Genomic DNA, 11,980 nt, shown 5'->3' on the forward strand with positions numbered 1-11,980 from the left:
GAACCAAAAACACTTAATCCAAAGGGAGAAAAAAATTACCATCTCAACAGTGGCAGTCTTCTACCTGTGCAGTAGTTAGTAGCAAAGATAATAATGATATCTATATTGTGCTTTTAAGAGGGTTGAATATCAGTTTACAGAGATGTCGAGCACACTGCCTGGCATGTGACAGGCTTTAAATACTGGTCAACCAAGAGAGAGGGGATGGACTCTCAGAAATCTCAAGATGGTCACCAAAATGTATAACTGCATTATTACATTGTTTTTATACTGCCTTGTTTTCTTGAACCTTGTCAGTGCTGTAATCATTCATTTCTCTGTAAGTCAGCACCTCAGTGGAGTGGCTCCATATTGCATGTACATGACCTTATGTAATGCTTATTATTTAAAACATCTAACACCAGTTCTACCCTTTGGTTTTCCTTCTAGCAATTTTTGATTACAGGTTACATGGGAAACTCTTTTTCAAAAAATGAGGTGGACACAGATTGGTTATCTGATACCAGATGGTCAGCCCTGAAAAAATACATACGAGTAACACAGGTAATGAACAGGCTGTATTTATATATTTTGGAAGACATATGGGTGTGACAATAGTTAATGAAAGAGAGGCATGGCTTTGAAAGACAGCAAAGAGAAGTATATGGGATGGTTTGTAGGGAGGAAAGGGGATAGGGAAATGATGTAATTATAATTTCAAAAAATTAAAAGAAGGTGGAGTATGAAAGGGGAAGACAACAGACATTAGCCTCTGGTCTCCACACTTATGAATTCTAGGAAGCGCCCCATCAACAACCTTTTTTTTTTTTTTAAATCTTGGCAAATATCATGTGTTTAAAATAATTTTAAGGCTAGGCTTCCTTACCCTCACTCAGGTTTTAATACTGATTTAACTTTCCATTCAGAACTCCAGTCTTCAATACATTCTCTTGATGAGTACTATAACATGTGAGAATACACACACACACACACACACACACACACACACACACACACACACACACAGAGATGTTTTCTATTTCACTAAGCAGTTGATTGGGATAAAATACCATGTAGAAGATATCTGCAAAAAATCAAGAAATCACTAGGCATTTCCCTGGAATTTAATTCTTTTTTTCAATTATGGTATTGTAAGCCTCTTATAGTGAACTGTATGATTTTAATGCACAATATTGTTTTTAAAAATTGTTGTAGGTTTGTAGCTTGAGTTTTCCTGCCTTGCCCACAGTTAGGACAAATCTCTGTCACCCGCCAGTCCCACAGTTGCTCAGACCCAACCAAGTAAACACAGAGACTTATATTGCTTACAAACTGCATGGCCGTGGCAGGCTTCTTGCTAACTGTTCTTTTATCTTAAATTAACCCATTTTTATAAATCTATACCTTGCCACGTGGCTGGTGGCTTACTGGCGTCTTTACATGTTGCTTGTCCTGGTGGTGGCTGCAGTGTCTCTCTGCCTCAGCCTTCTGCTTCCCAGAATTCTCCTCTCTCCCTTTCCCACCTACTTCCTGCCTGGCCACTGGCCAATCAGTGTTTTATTTATTGACCAATCAGAGCAATTTGACATACAGACCATCCCACAGCATAGGTTGGCACTAAGAAGATGGTTCAGTCAGTAAAGTGCCTGCTACACAAGCAAGGGAAATTGGGTTTGGCTCCTTCCTGAGCACTCACAAGAAAAGCTGGGCATGACAGTTCATTCCTGTAACCCAGTGTTGGGCATGGGTGGGTAAAGACAAGGAGATCCTGAAGCTCATTGGCTATCCAGCCTATCTGAATTGATGAACTTCAAGACTTAGAAATCTGTTGCAAAACATAAAGACAGGATTGAGGAGAGGCACTAAAGTCGATTCAGTGCAGTTTATCTCCATTAATGTGAGGTTCTTCTGGCAACGCAATATATTTAACAATGGTTGTGTTAAGATATTGCTGTGCAGTGTGAAGTTGCTGAAGACAGATGTGTGTGTGTGTGTGTGTGTGTGTGTGTGTGTGTGTGTGTGTGAATGCATGAAGTCAGTAAATTGTTAGAGAGATGATATGCCTTCCGAGTGAAAAATCACTCTGCACACTTAGAGATTTATAGAGGAAAAGGTCTTTAGTAGTGCTTGTCCTGCTCTGGCTAAGGCTCAAAGAGGAGCTGATCTTGAAAAGAAGATTTTACTCACTTATACATGCCTTGGGCTTATGCATTTCACATATGTTGGCCCGAGGCTATACTTTGAGGAAGTCTGGCTATATGGGCAGATGGGTGATTGACATAGCAAAGATATTGCCAGGATTATTTCTTAAGGACACCAGTGTTATTCTTTTCAAGCAGTTGTTATCTTGGGTCATCTTGCCCATTTGGAAGAATTATACTTTTCTCAAGAAGAGAACTGGGGGACGCTATGGCAGGCCAGGACTTAGCATAGGTTGTGCCCCTGCACTGCCCCATTGAGCTTCCCATTGGAGGCACAATCTCCAGGGGCCTAATGGCTGGGCAATCACGGTGAACAAGCACTTACATCCTAGAATTACATCCTAGAAGAGTAAATTTTGCTTATCTCTGACAGGCCTGGTTAGCATGCTACGTATCTTTGGGGTATTTTGGATGCAGTTCATACTTAACTAAATACTACTTTGTGTGACTTAATGTATCCTGAGCCAGATCTATTAGTAAATGCTTTATAATTTATAATTTATCAATTCTATTACTGTGAATTTCACCTACATCGAATTCACATTACTGATCTCTTACTATACTAGTCTGTGCTACTGTACATAGGACTACATAATATGATCTTCATTATTTATTATAAAATACTTGCTTATTTATTGTTTCTCAGTTACTAGGTATGCCTTTAAATTAAACCTCAGTGAAACTACATTTTTGAGGAATGTAGAATGACAAAGTTTGTACTGGCCATATAACTTTTAGCAGTAGATGCATATAACAAGATCAGCATTAATTTAAGCTCCTAGTATGTTTGAAGTGTAGGTCTAAGTAGTTGTGTTAATTTAATAATAGACTTTTCATAATGTGCTCAGAGACACAAATTTCCTCTTTCTTTCCTTCCTTTCTTTCTTTCTTCCTTCCTTCCTTCCTTCCTTCCTTCCTTCCTTCCTTCCTTTCTTTCTTTCTTTCTTTCTTCCTTCCTTCCTTCCTTCCTTCCTTCCTTCCTTCCTTTCCTTCCTCCCTCCCTCCCTCCCTCTCTCTCTCTCTTTCCTTCCTTCCTCCCTCCCTCCCTCCCTCCCTCCCTCCCTCCCTCCCTCCCTCCCTTCTCTTTCTTTCTTTCTTTCTTTCTTTCTTTCTTTCTTTCTTTCTTTCTTTCTTTCTTTCTTTTCTAGACAAACCATTTGGACTATGTTTTCCAAATAAATGAAAGCTTGGAATCAGAAACACATGGCTTTGCATGTATGAGAGCCAATATAGAATAGATATTTTTGAGGGCAAAATGTTGAAATTTTTGAAATATTTTAATGTTTGATGATAATTACTTAAAATCTGGTACATATGGTAAGCATCATACATACCCAAATATTTTTTTCCATTCCACCCTTGCCCTTTGTAATTCTCAAAGCGTGTGGGGCTAAGGTGAGAATTACATAAGTGTCTGGACCTCACTCTTTCTTTAGAGGGAACGAACAGTGTGAACTGGGGAGTACTTCTGTAGGTTTGTGTGCTTATGAATCACCCTGGGCTTTCTCCATGACTCAACCACAGCATGACTGAAGGGTGATGATATTTACAAATTACAGTTTCCTTTTCTGTGAAGTCACAGGCCTGAGGCTTAAGCATCTTCAGCAAGACAGTGCAACAGCTGCCGCGGCTGATGAGCCATGGAATCAGACAGGCAGACACAAAGGAAGGAAAGACAGAGGCAGATGGCCAGAGGGGATCAGTGAACATCGCCTCGCCCTTCATGGCAGGAGTTCTGAGGCTCGGTCAGTGGCAAGTTCTTTTAATCCCTTCTTTCAGCCAAAGATTTCACAGCAGATAGGTGTCCAGAATAACTTTCCGTATAGAACTCTACTCCAACTTTAGCCAAAAGCTGATTTGGCACCGAAGCGACACCTTCTAGAAGTTCCCACTGCTGTTTTGAAGGGGGAAGCTAGAGCATGATTAAAATGGCCTCTTTGGTTTTCTTCACGACGCTGCTCTTGAAATACCATCTAGGCAAATTGTTTACGTCCTACTTTGACAAATCAGCAGTGCTACACTAAACCAAACAACTCAAAGTGGAAAGTGTAGGAAGATCCCATATCTTGGGATCATGTATATTTCTGAGTTGGCTAGTAGTTAAAATTTGAAGGGTTATTTGACAGTCTGCATTGTTCCTATTTATCACAGCTGCTGGTTCTTAATTGATTGCACAGTCTTCTATTTAAACATGCAGTGCTGATGTTTTCAAATAATTTAATGAAAAAGTGAGAAAATTAATAAAATTGCTTGAAATAAGACAGTGCTAATGTTTTTACATTGTGGTATACTTAAAGATCCTGTATAAAATTTGTCTCCATTAATTTCTACTCTACGTAAGGTTTTATCCTAATTGAATTCAATAACTCCTATATTTTGTACTTTGTGTAATCATTTGCATATAACTTAATATAACAAAACATTATGCACTATATGACCAGATTTATATAATTCTACTTAAACAGGCACATCAGTTGTAAATTCAGTTTTCTCTGGGCATAAAACTTTGTTATTTATTATTTATATAAAATTAAAATAATAAGATCATTGAAAAGCATTTTCTATTGTCCAAAAAGCAATCATGAATGGGAACCAACCAACCTATCTTCCTTTTCTTCTTCCTTAGCTCTCTCCCAGCCTTCCTCTCATGTCATGTGTGTGTGTGTGTGTGTGTGTGTGTGTGTGTGTGTGTGTGTCTGTGTCTGGTGTTCTCTGTGTGACTTGTGGATGCTAGATATCAGTGCTAGGCATATTCATCAATTTCTTTGTACCTTTTATTTTTGTAGAGCACTTTAAAAATTTTATTCTTTAATATTTCAGGTGATATATTTTTATCCCATTCTTTCTTTCCTACCAATTTCTTCCAGATTCTTTCCTCCTCCCTACCCACTCAACTTCATATTCTTTCTCTCTCTTAAAAAAGAAAGAAAGAGGCTTTGAAGAGAAACTGGTGCCAGCAGTTTGGTGTGCAGGGCTGTGAGAGTTGCTGCAGGGAGCTGAGCAGAGAGCATGGCCGAGCTGGGAAACCACAACATGACTTCACTTGGGAAGAGTGGACTTTGCTGGATCCTTCCCAGAAGAATCTCTACAAAGATGTGATGCTGGAGACCTACAGGAACCTCACCACTATAGGATACAGTTGGGAAGACCATAATAATGAAGAATGTTGTCAAAGTTCTAGAACACATGAAAGTCATGGAAGAAGTCAAGCTAGAGAGAAATCTTGTGTAAACATTCAATGTGTTAAAGCCATTGCATATCCCAGTACTGTTCAAAGGAATGAAAGAGTACTTACTATAAAGGAACCCAATGAATCTAATTCAATTATTAAAACCTTTGCATGTCACAAAAGTCTTCAAATGCATACAAGAACATACACTGGACAAAAATTCTATGAATGTAATCAGTGTGGTAAAACTTTTGCACAATTCAGCCATCTTCAAGTGCATATAAGAACACATACTGGAGAGAAACCCTATGAATGTAGTCAGTGTGGTAAAGCTTTTTCTCGTCACAGTGCTCTTCAATTGCATGCAAGAACACATACTAGAGAGAAACCCTATGAATGCAATCAGTGTGGAAAAGCTTTTGCACAAAACCGTTATCTTCAAAGGCATGAAACTACACATACTGGAGAGAAACCTTATGAATGTAATCAGTGTGGTAAATCCTTTGCATGGCACAGTACTCTTCAAAGTCATACAAAAACACATACTGGAGAGAAACCCTATGAATGTAATCAGTGTGGTAAAGCTTTTACTCATCACAGTACTCTTCAATTGCATGAAAGAACACATACTGGAGAGAAACCCTATGAATGTTATCAGTGTGGAAAAGCCTTTTCATGTCAGACTCATCTTCAAAGGCATAAACGAACACATACTGGAGAGAAACCCTATGAATGTAATCAGTGTGGTAAAGCTTTTGCACAATTCAATAATCTCCAAGGGCATATAAGAACACATACTGGAGAGAAACCCTATGAATGTTATCAGTGTGGAAAAGCCTTTTCATATCAGACTCATCTTCAGAGGCATAAACAAACACATACTGGAGAGAAACGCTTTGAATGTAATCAGTGTGGTAAAGCCTTTTCTTTTCACAAGGCTCTTCAATTGCATGAAAGAACACATACTGGAGAGAAACCCTATGAATGCAATCAGTGTGGAAAAGCTTTTGCACAAAACCGTTATCTTCGAAGGCATAAAACTACACATACTGGAGAAAAACCTTATGAATGTAATCACTGTGGCAAAGCCTTTTTTTGTCATAGTACTCTTCAAAGGCATACAAGAACACATACTGGAGAGAAACCCTATGAATGTAAGCAGTGTGATAAAGCCTTTGCTCATCACAATGCTCTTCAGTTGCATGCAAGAACACATACTGGAGAAAAACCCTATGAATGCAATCAGTGTGGAAAAGCTTTTGCACAAAACCGTTATCTTCAAAGGCATGAAACTACACATACTGGAGAGAAACCTTATGAATGTAATCAGTGTGGTAAATCCTTTGCATGGCACAGTACTCTTCAAAGTCATACAAAAACACATACTGGAGAGAAACCCTATGAATGTAATCAGTGTAGTAAAGCCTTTACTCGTCACAGTACTCTTCAATTGCATGAAAGAACACATACTGGAGAGAAACCCTATGAATGTTATCAGTGTGGAAAAGCCTTTTCATGTCAGACTCATCTTCAAAGGCATAAACGAACACATACTGGAGAGAAACCCTATGAATGTAATCAGTGTGGTAAAGCTTTTGCACAATTCAATTATCTCCAAGGGCATATAAGAACACATACTGGAGAGAAACCCTATGAATGTTATCAGTGTGGAAAAGCCTTTTCATATCAGACTCATCTTCAGAGGCATAAACGAACACATACTGGAGAGAAACCCTTTGAATGTAATCAATGTGGTAAAGCCTTTTCTTTTCACAAGGCTCTTCAATTGCATGAAAGAACACATACTGGAGAGAAACCCTATGAATGCAATCAGTGTGGAAAAGCTTTTGCACAACATCGTTATCTTCGAAGGCATAAAACTACACATACTGGAGAAAAACCTTATGAATGTAATCACTGTGGTAAAGCCTTTTTTTGTCATAGTACTCTTCAAAGGCATACAAGCACACATACTGGAGAGAAACCCTATGAATGTGAGCAGTGTGGTGAAGCCTTTGCACAAAAACATGATCTTCAAAGGCATGAAATTATACATATTGGAGAGAACCACTAAGAATGTAATCAGTGTGATAAAGCCTTTCTATTTCACAGTACTCTTCAAAGTCATAAAAGAACCCATAGTGGAGAGAAACCCTATGAATGTACTCAATGTGATATAACATTTTTGTGTAACAAAATACTTTAAAGGCATAAAAAAGTACTTACTTGAGAGAAATCCTATGAGTGTAATGAATGTGGTAAAACCTTTCTGTGTAACAAAACACTTCAAAGGCATATAAGAATACATACTGGAAAGAAATCCTATGAATATACTCACTGTGGTAAAGGCTTTGCACAATACACTTATCTTAAAATGCATAGAAGGACACATACAGGATCTAAACCCTATGAATATCAAAAAAATTTTGAAATAATATAAGAACACATATAGCATAGAAATCCTATGAATGTAATCAAAGCTGTTAAGCCTTTGAATGTCACAAATCTTTAAAGATATAAAAGAACACATACTGGAGAGAAACCCCATCAATGCAATCAGTGTGGTAAAGCCTTAGTTATCATAGTCATCATCAAAGCCATAAAATAACACACACTGTAGTGAAACTCTATGAATGTATTGAGTGTGGTAAAGCCATTGTACATCATAATATTCTTCAAATGCATAAAACAACACATAATGAATTAAAACTGCATGAATATAATCAGAATGGTAAAGCCCCTTTATTTATCAGTAGTATTCAAAATCATGAGAAAATGTGTTATGTATGCACAAAGGAGTACTACTCAGCAGGGAAAAACAATGACTGCTGTGGATATTGCTCTATATAAATAAAACACTGATGGCCAGTGACCAGGCAGGAAGTAGGTTGCCAGGCAGGAAGTAGGTGGGACAAGGAGAGAGGAGAATTCTGGGAAGTGGAAGGCTGAGGAGGAGACACTGCAGCCACCGCCAGGACAAGTAGCATGTGAAGACGCTGGTAAGCCACCAGCCACGTGGCAAGGTATAGATTTATAAAAATGGGTTAATTTAAGATAAAAGAACAGTTAGCAAGAAGCCTGCCACGGTCACACAGTTTATAAGTGATATAAGCGTCTGAGTGATTATTTTATACGTGGATTGTGGGACTGTGGGGCTTGGAGAACCTGGAGAGAAGCCCTCCAGCAAAAAAATGACATCATGATATTTGCAGGCAAATGGATGGAACTACAAATAATCATCTTGAGTGAGGTAACCCAGACTCAGAAAGACAAACATAGTATGCACTCACTCATAAGTGGATACTTGATATAAGCAAAGGACAATCAGACTGAAACCCATAGATCCAGGGAGGCTGCCAAGCAGGGAGGACCCTAGGATGACTGTGGCTTACCATAGGTTTGGCTTTTGCCCAATCAATGACCAAGCTTTAGTGAAACATTACACTATTTTGATAAGAATTTGTAATGTATCAAGCTGTTGAAAGAATATAGTTGTGGTACTTTCAGGAGGGGAGGTTAAAGTCTGTATAGATTATGGATTAGCCTATAGAAAAATGTCTGCTATAAATCAAAACAGTGAAGGGGAAGATGAATAGGAATCTTATTTATACAACTTAAGTAAAACATAGCTCTCTTAACAGGTGAAGATAGGTTTCTTCTGTATTCCAGAATCTAATCAATATTTATATGTATAATTCCACTATCATTTGGCTTATAAGAGCTTATTGGGAAATGGTATCATTTATACTATTTTCTGCAGAGAAAATACTTTACTGTTTAAAATAACACTGGACTTTTAACTTGCAACCCGTTTGTATGTTGAGGCTATCTGTGTATTATTTCTTTTGCTGTTGTACATAAAATGTTTTTACATTCAAAGGACACATACTATAGAATTGTATTACATGTAGTATATAGAATATAAAAACTCATAGAGACAGAAAGATTAGATGTTATCTCAAGGTGGAGAAGAAAGGAATATAGAGCAGTGATTTCCTAAGTTCAGAATCTCTGTTTTTTGTGATTTGAAAGCCCCACAAATGGACAGTTGTATCAGGACATAATATCATGAATGTAATAAATCAATACAATTAATGTAATTAATAAATCTTGTAAATATAAAAAAAAAAAAAAAAAAAAAAAAAAAAAAAAAAAAAAAAAAAAAAAAAGAAAGAAAGAAAAAAAAAGCCACTGAAAACCATGGAACCCTAGCCAGAGAAAAATCCCGGCATGAATGAGGGGAAATGAGCACAAAGTTTTACCCCTACCCCTGAGCTGTTTGTGAATGATAGCTGTTGGGAGAGAGAAAATTAGTTTACATCATTAAAGCGATACTGCGTTTATCAGCTCCCATCCAGGGCAGCCCCATGTTCGGGAGGAGCTGGCCAGCCCAAAGTGTATCTTATTTTTTGAGGCAGGATCTCTCACTGAATCTGGACCCAGGCAGCACGCCCTTCCAAACACAACCACTTGTTTCTGTCCCTCTGGTGCTGGCGTTACAGATCACATTGTTGTGATCCGTTTACGTTCCGGCTAGAGATCTTTGTGCTGGTCCTCAACTTTGTACAACAAACACTTTGAACACTGAGCCATCTGTCCTTTCTTTATCCTATTCTTTGCATTTTATTTTTCAATCCCTTCCTCCTTTCCCTTTGGGAATGTGAAGCTATTACCAGTTGTCTCAGCTGCTACTTGGCTTTCAAGCCTGATCTTTGAGCTGCCAGAAGTATTTCTATATTCCGTTCTCCCCTTGTTTTCCAAGTAGTTTACAGTTACAGTGGAGCACCCACCAGCCACACTCCCCAAGGGAATTTCACCAGAGAGCGTCTCACCAAGAGCAGCAGGAGCAGTCAGCCCTTGAATCAGTGTGGCTCTCCCAAGGAAAGCGGTGGCACATTCACAAGTGACACACAGCCAACCATTGAACTCAGCAGACTCTCAAGACCAATTGAAAATTTAAATCAGATCGTCTAAGGCATTCTTCCAGAGCAGAAATGGTCCAAATCAACAATCCAGAAAATTTCAATCAAACCTCACAGTGTTTGTTTGAGTGCATGCGGTCATAAATTAGCATTTTCCCTAACGTAAATAATGAAATGGCCATGTTAGTACAATGAGTGCAAAAGTTTCAACTTGTCTTGCTAGATGTAGGTTGGTAGTAGCTTTCATATATGTAATGTATTAGTGACTTGTTTGCTTTTCATTTAATCTCGTGTGTGTGTGTGTGTGTGTGTGTGTGTGTGTGTGTGTGTGTGTACAAACACTTGAGGCAGGAAATCAAATTTTAAAAGCCTCTACGTAGGATTGCATGGTAAAATGACAAGCAACCTGCCTGTGAGATCTCTACTGGCAGACATTTTGTAAGATGGCAAAGTTAATTCGCCCCTGGAGCTAGAATTTAAATGACTTGAGCTTTATGGTCTTTTAATGTGGGACCCTCCAGCCTGGAAATGAGGCAGATTTTCCATCCTCTGACCTAAATCTGCTCAGCAGGGTAGGTTCCCACTATCCTCAGAGCAGCTGTTAGGAGCAAGAGAAACAGTGTACAGCAATAAAATTGATTGCTTCAACCAACCCTGTTCCACAGCCCCCAAACAGCTCGGCTTTTTGTTAGGTCTCTTAACACCTGCTTCCCAAAACACTTAGTCTTCTCTCCAATTGGTCTAAACACAAACTCCAAAAGGAGAGTGGTTGGCTAGAAGAACTGTGTGTTGGTTCTAAGTGAATTTAGAGGAATCCGAGCCCGCGGTTGCAGACTTTGTGAAGATAACAGCGAAGGTCTGCCAAGGCTGGGTTTTATTGTGATTAAGGTCTTAGTGCTAAATCAAGACGTGGCAGTCCACATCCCTAAATCATTCCCACGGAGACCCTGGGGAGAAGGGCAGAGCACATTAAGTGAATTTCCAGCAAGATTGAGACACTCAAATTCCTCCCAGTCTTCCTGGAAGCCCCGCTGTATGGAGAAGTGACACCTATTTGATATTTCCTCTTGGATTCCTGCAGATCAGCTGTCAGCTCTTTGAAACGTCCCCTCTTGGTATAAGACAGGAGCTGGTATTGTCATAACCGCTAGCACAAGGGAAGGGTTCAGCCTTAGGTGTCAAGGGTGATTGCTGTGATGGTGAAATTGTTAATCTTCATTTTCAAATGCCACAATACTTCTTTTTAGCAATTAATACCTGTCACTGTGTCTTTATAATTAGATTCCAGTTGTATTTTACTTCATTCTAACACTGAAGTAATGTTTACATTGATCTTTCTTACTTAAACGAACCGGGATATGTATTCTCTTACAGCAGACTTTATTTTGCTATATTTCGTTTGATGATATATGAGGCTATTTGTATATAGCTTTTATTCATTTTTTTGTTTGCATTGTGATCTAGCATAAAACAAAACTAGGAAAGTTAATTAAATATAGCCACTACTTGTGACTTTTAAAATACTTTACCTATAACTTTGATATCTTTTCCCAGACTCTTTTCATGAAATGTATGTAGTCTTGAGATATTTTTATATCTCAAGAATACCCTAAGTTTGGAATTAGAAAGACTATTCTTGGAAACACACCAGACAATACACAGCCTTTTGCAAAAAAACAAATAATAACAATGAAATAATTTGGGTAAGA

At 38.4% G+C, this 11,980-nt stretch overlaps 1 protein-coding gene across 1 annotated transcript; it reads left to right on the forward strand.

Annotated features, from left to right (window-relative positions):
- Positions 1-5,220: 5,220 nt before the first annotated feature.
- Positions 5,221-7,423, forward strand: LOC143268143 (uncharacterized). Its single transcript, XM_076549086.1, has one exon. It carries the CDS (start codon positions 5,279-5,281, stop codon positions 7,421-7,423), a length of 2,145 nt encoding a protein of 714 aa, XP_076405201.1. The 5' UTR covers positions 5,221-5,278.
- The last annotated feature ends 4,557 nt before the right edge of the window (positions 7,424-11,980 follow it).

This window comes from Peromyscus maniculatus, chromosome 12, assembly GCF_049852395.1.
Source record: "Peromyscus maniculatus bairdii isolate BWxNUB_F1_BW_parent chromosome 12, HU_Pman_BW_mat_3.1, whole genome shotgun sequence".
NCBI lineage: Eukaryota > Metazoa > Chordata > Mammalia > Rodentia > Cricetidae > Peromyscus > Peromyscus maniculatus.

What these genes read in the sequence shown, in the direction of transcription:
- LOC143268143 (XM_076549086.1), top strand. Translation starts at nt 5,279, where the DNA reads ATGCTGGAGACCTACAGGAACCTCACCACTATAGGATACAGTTGGGAA.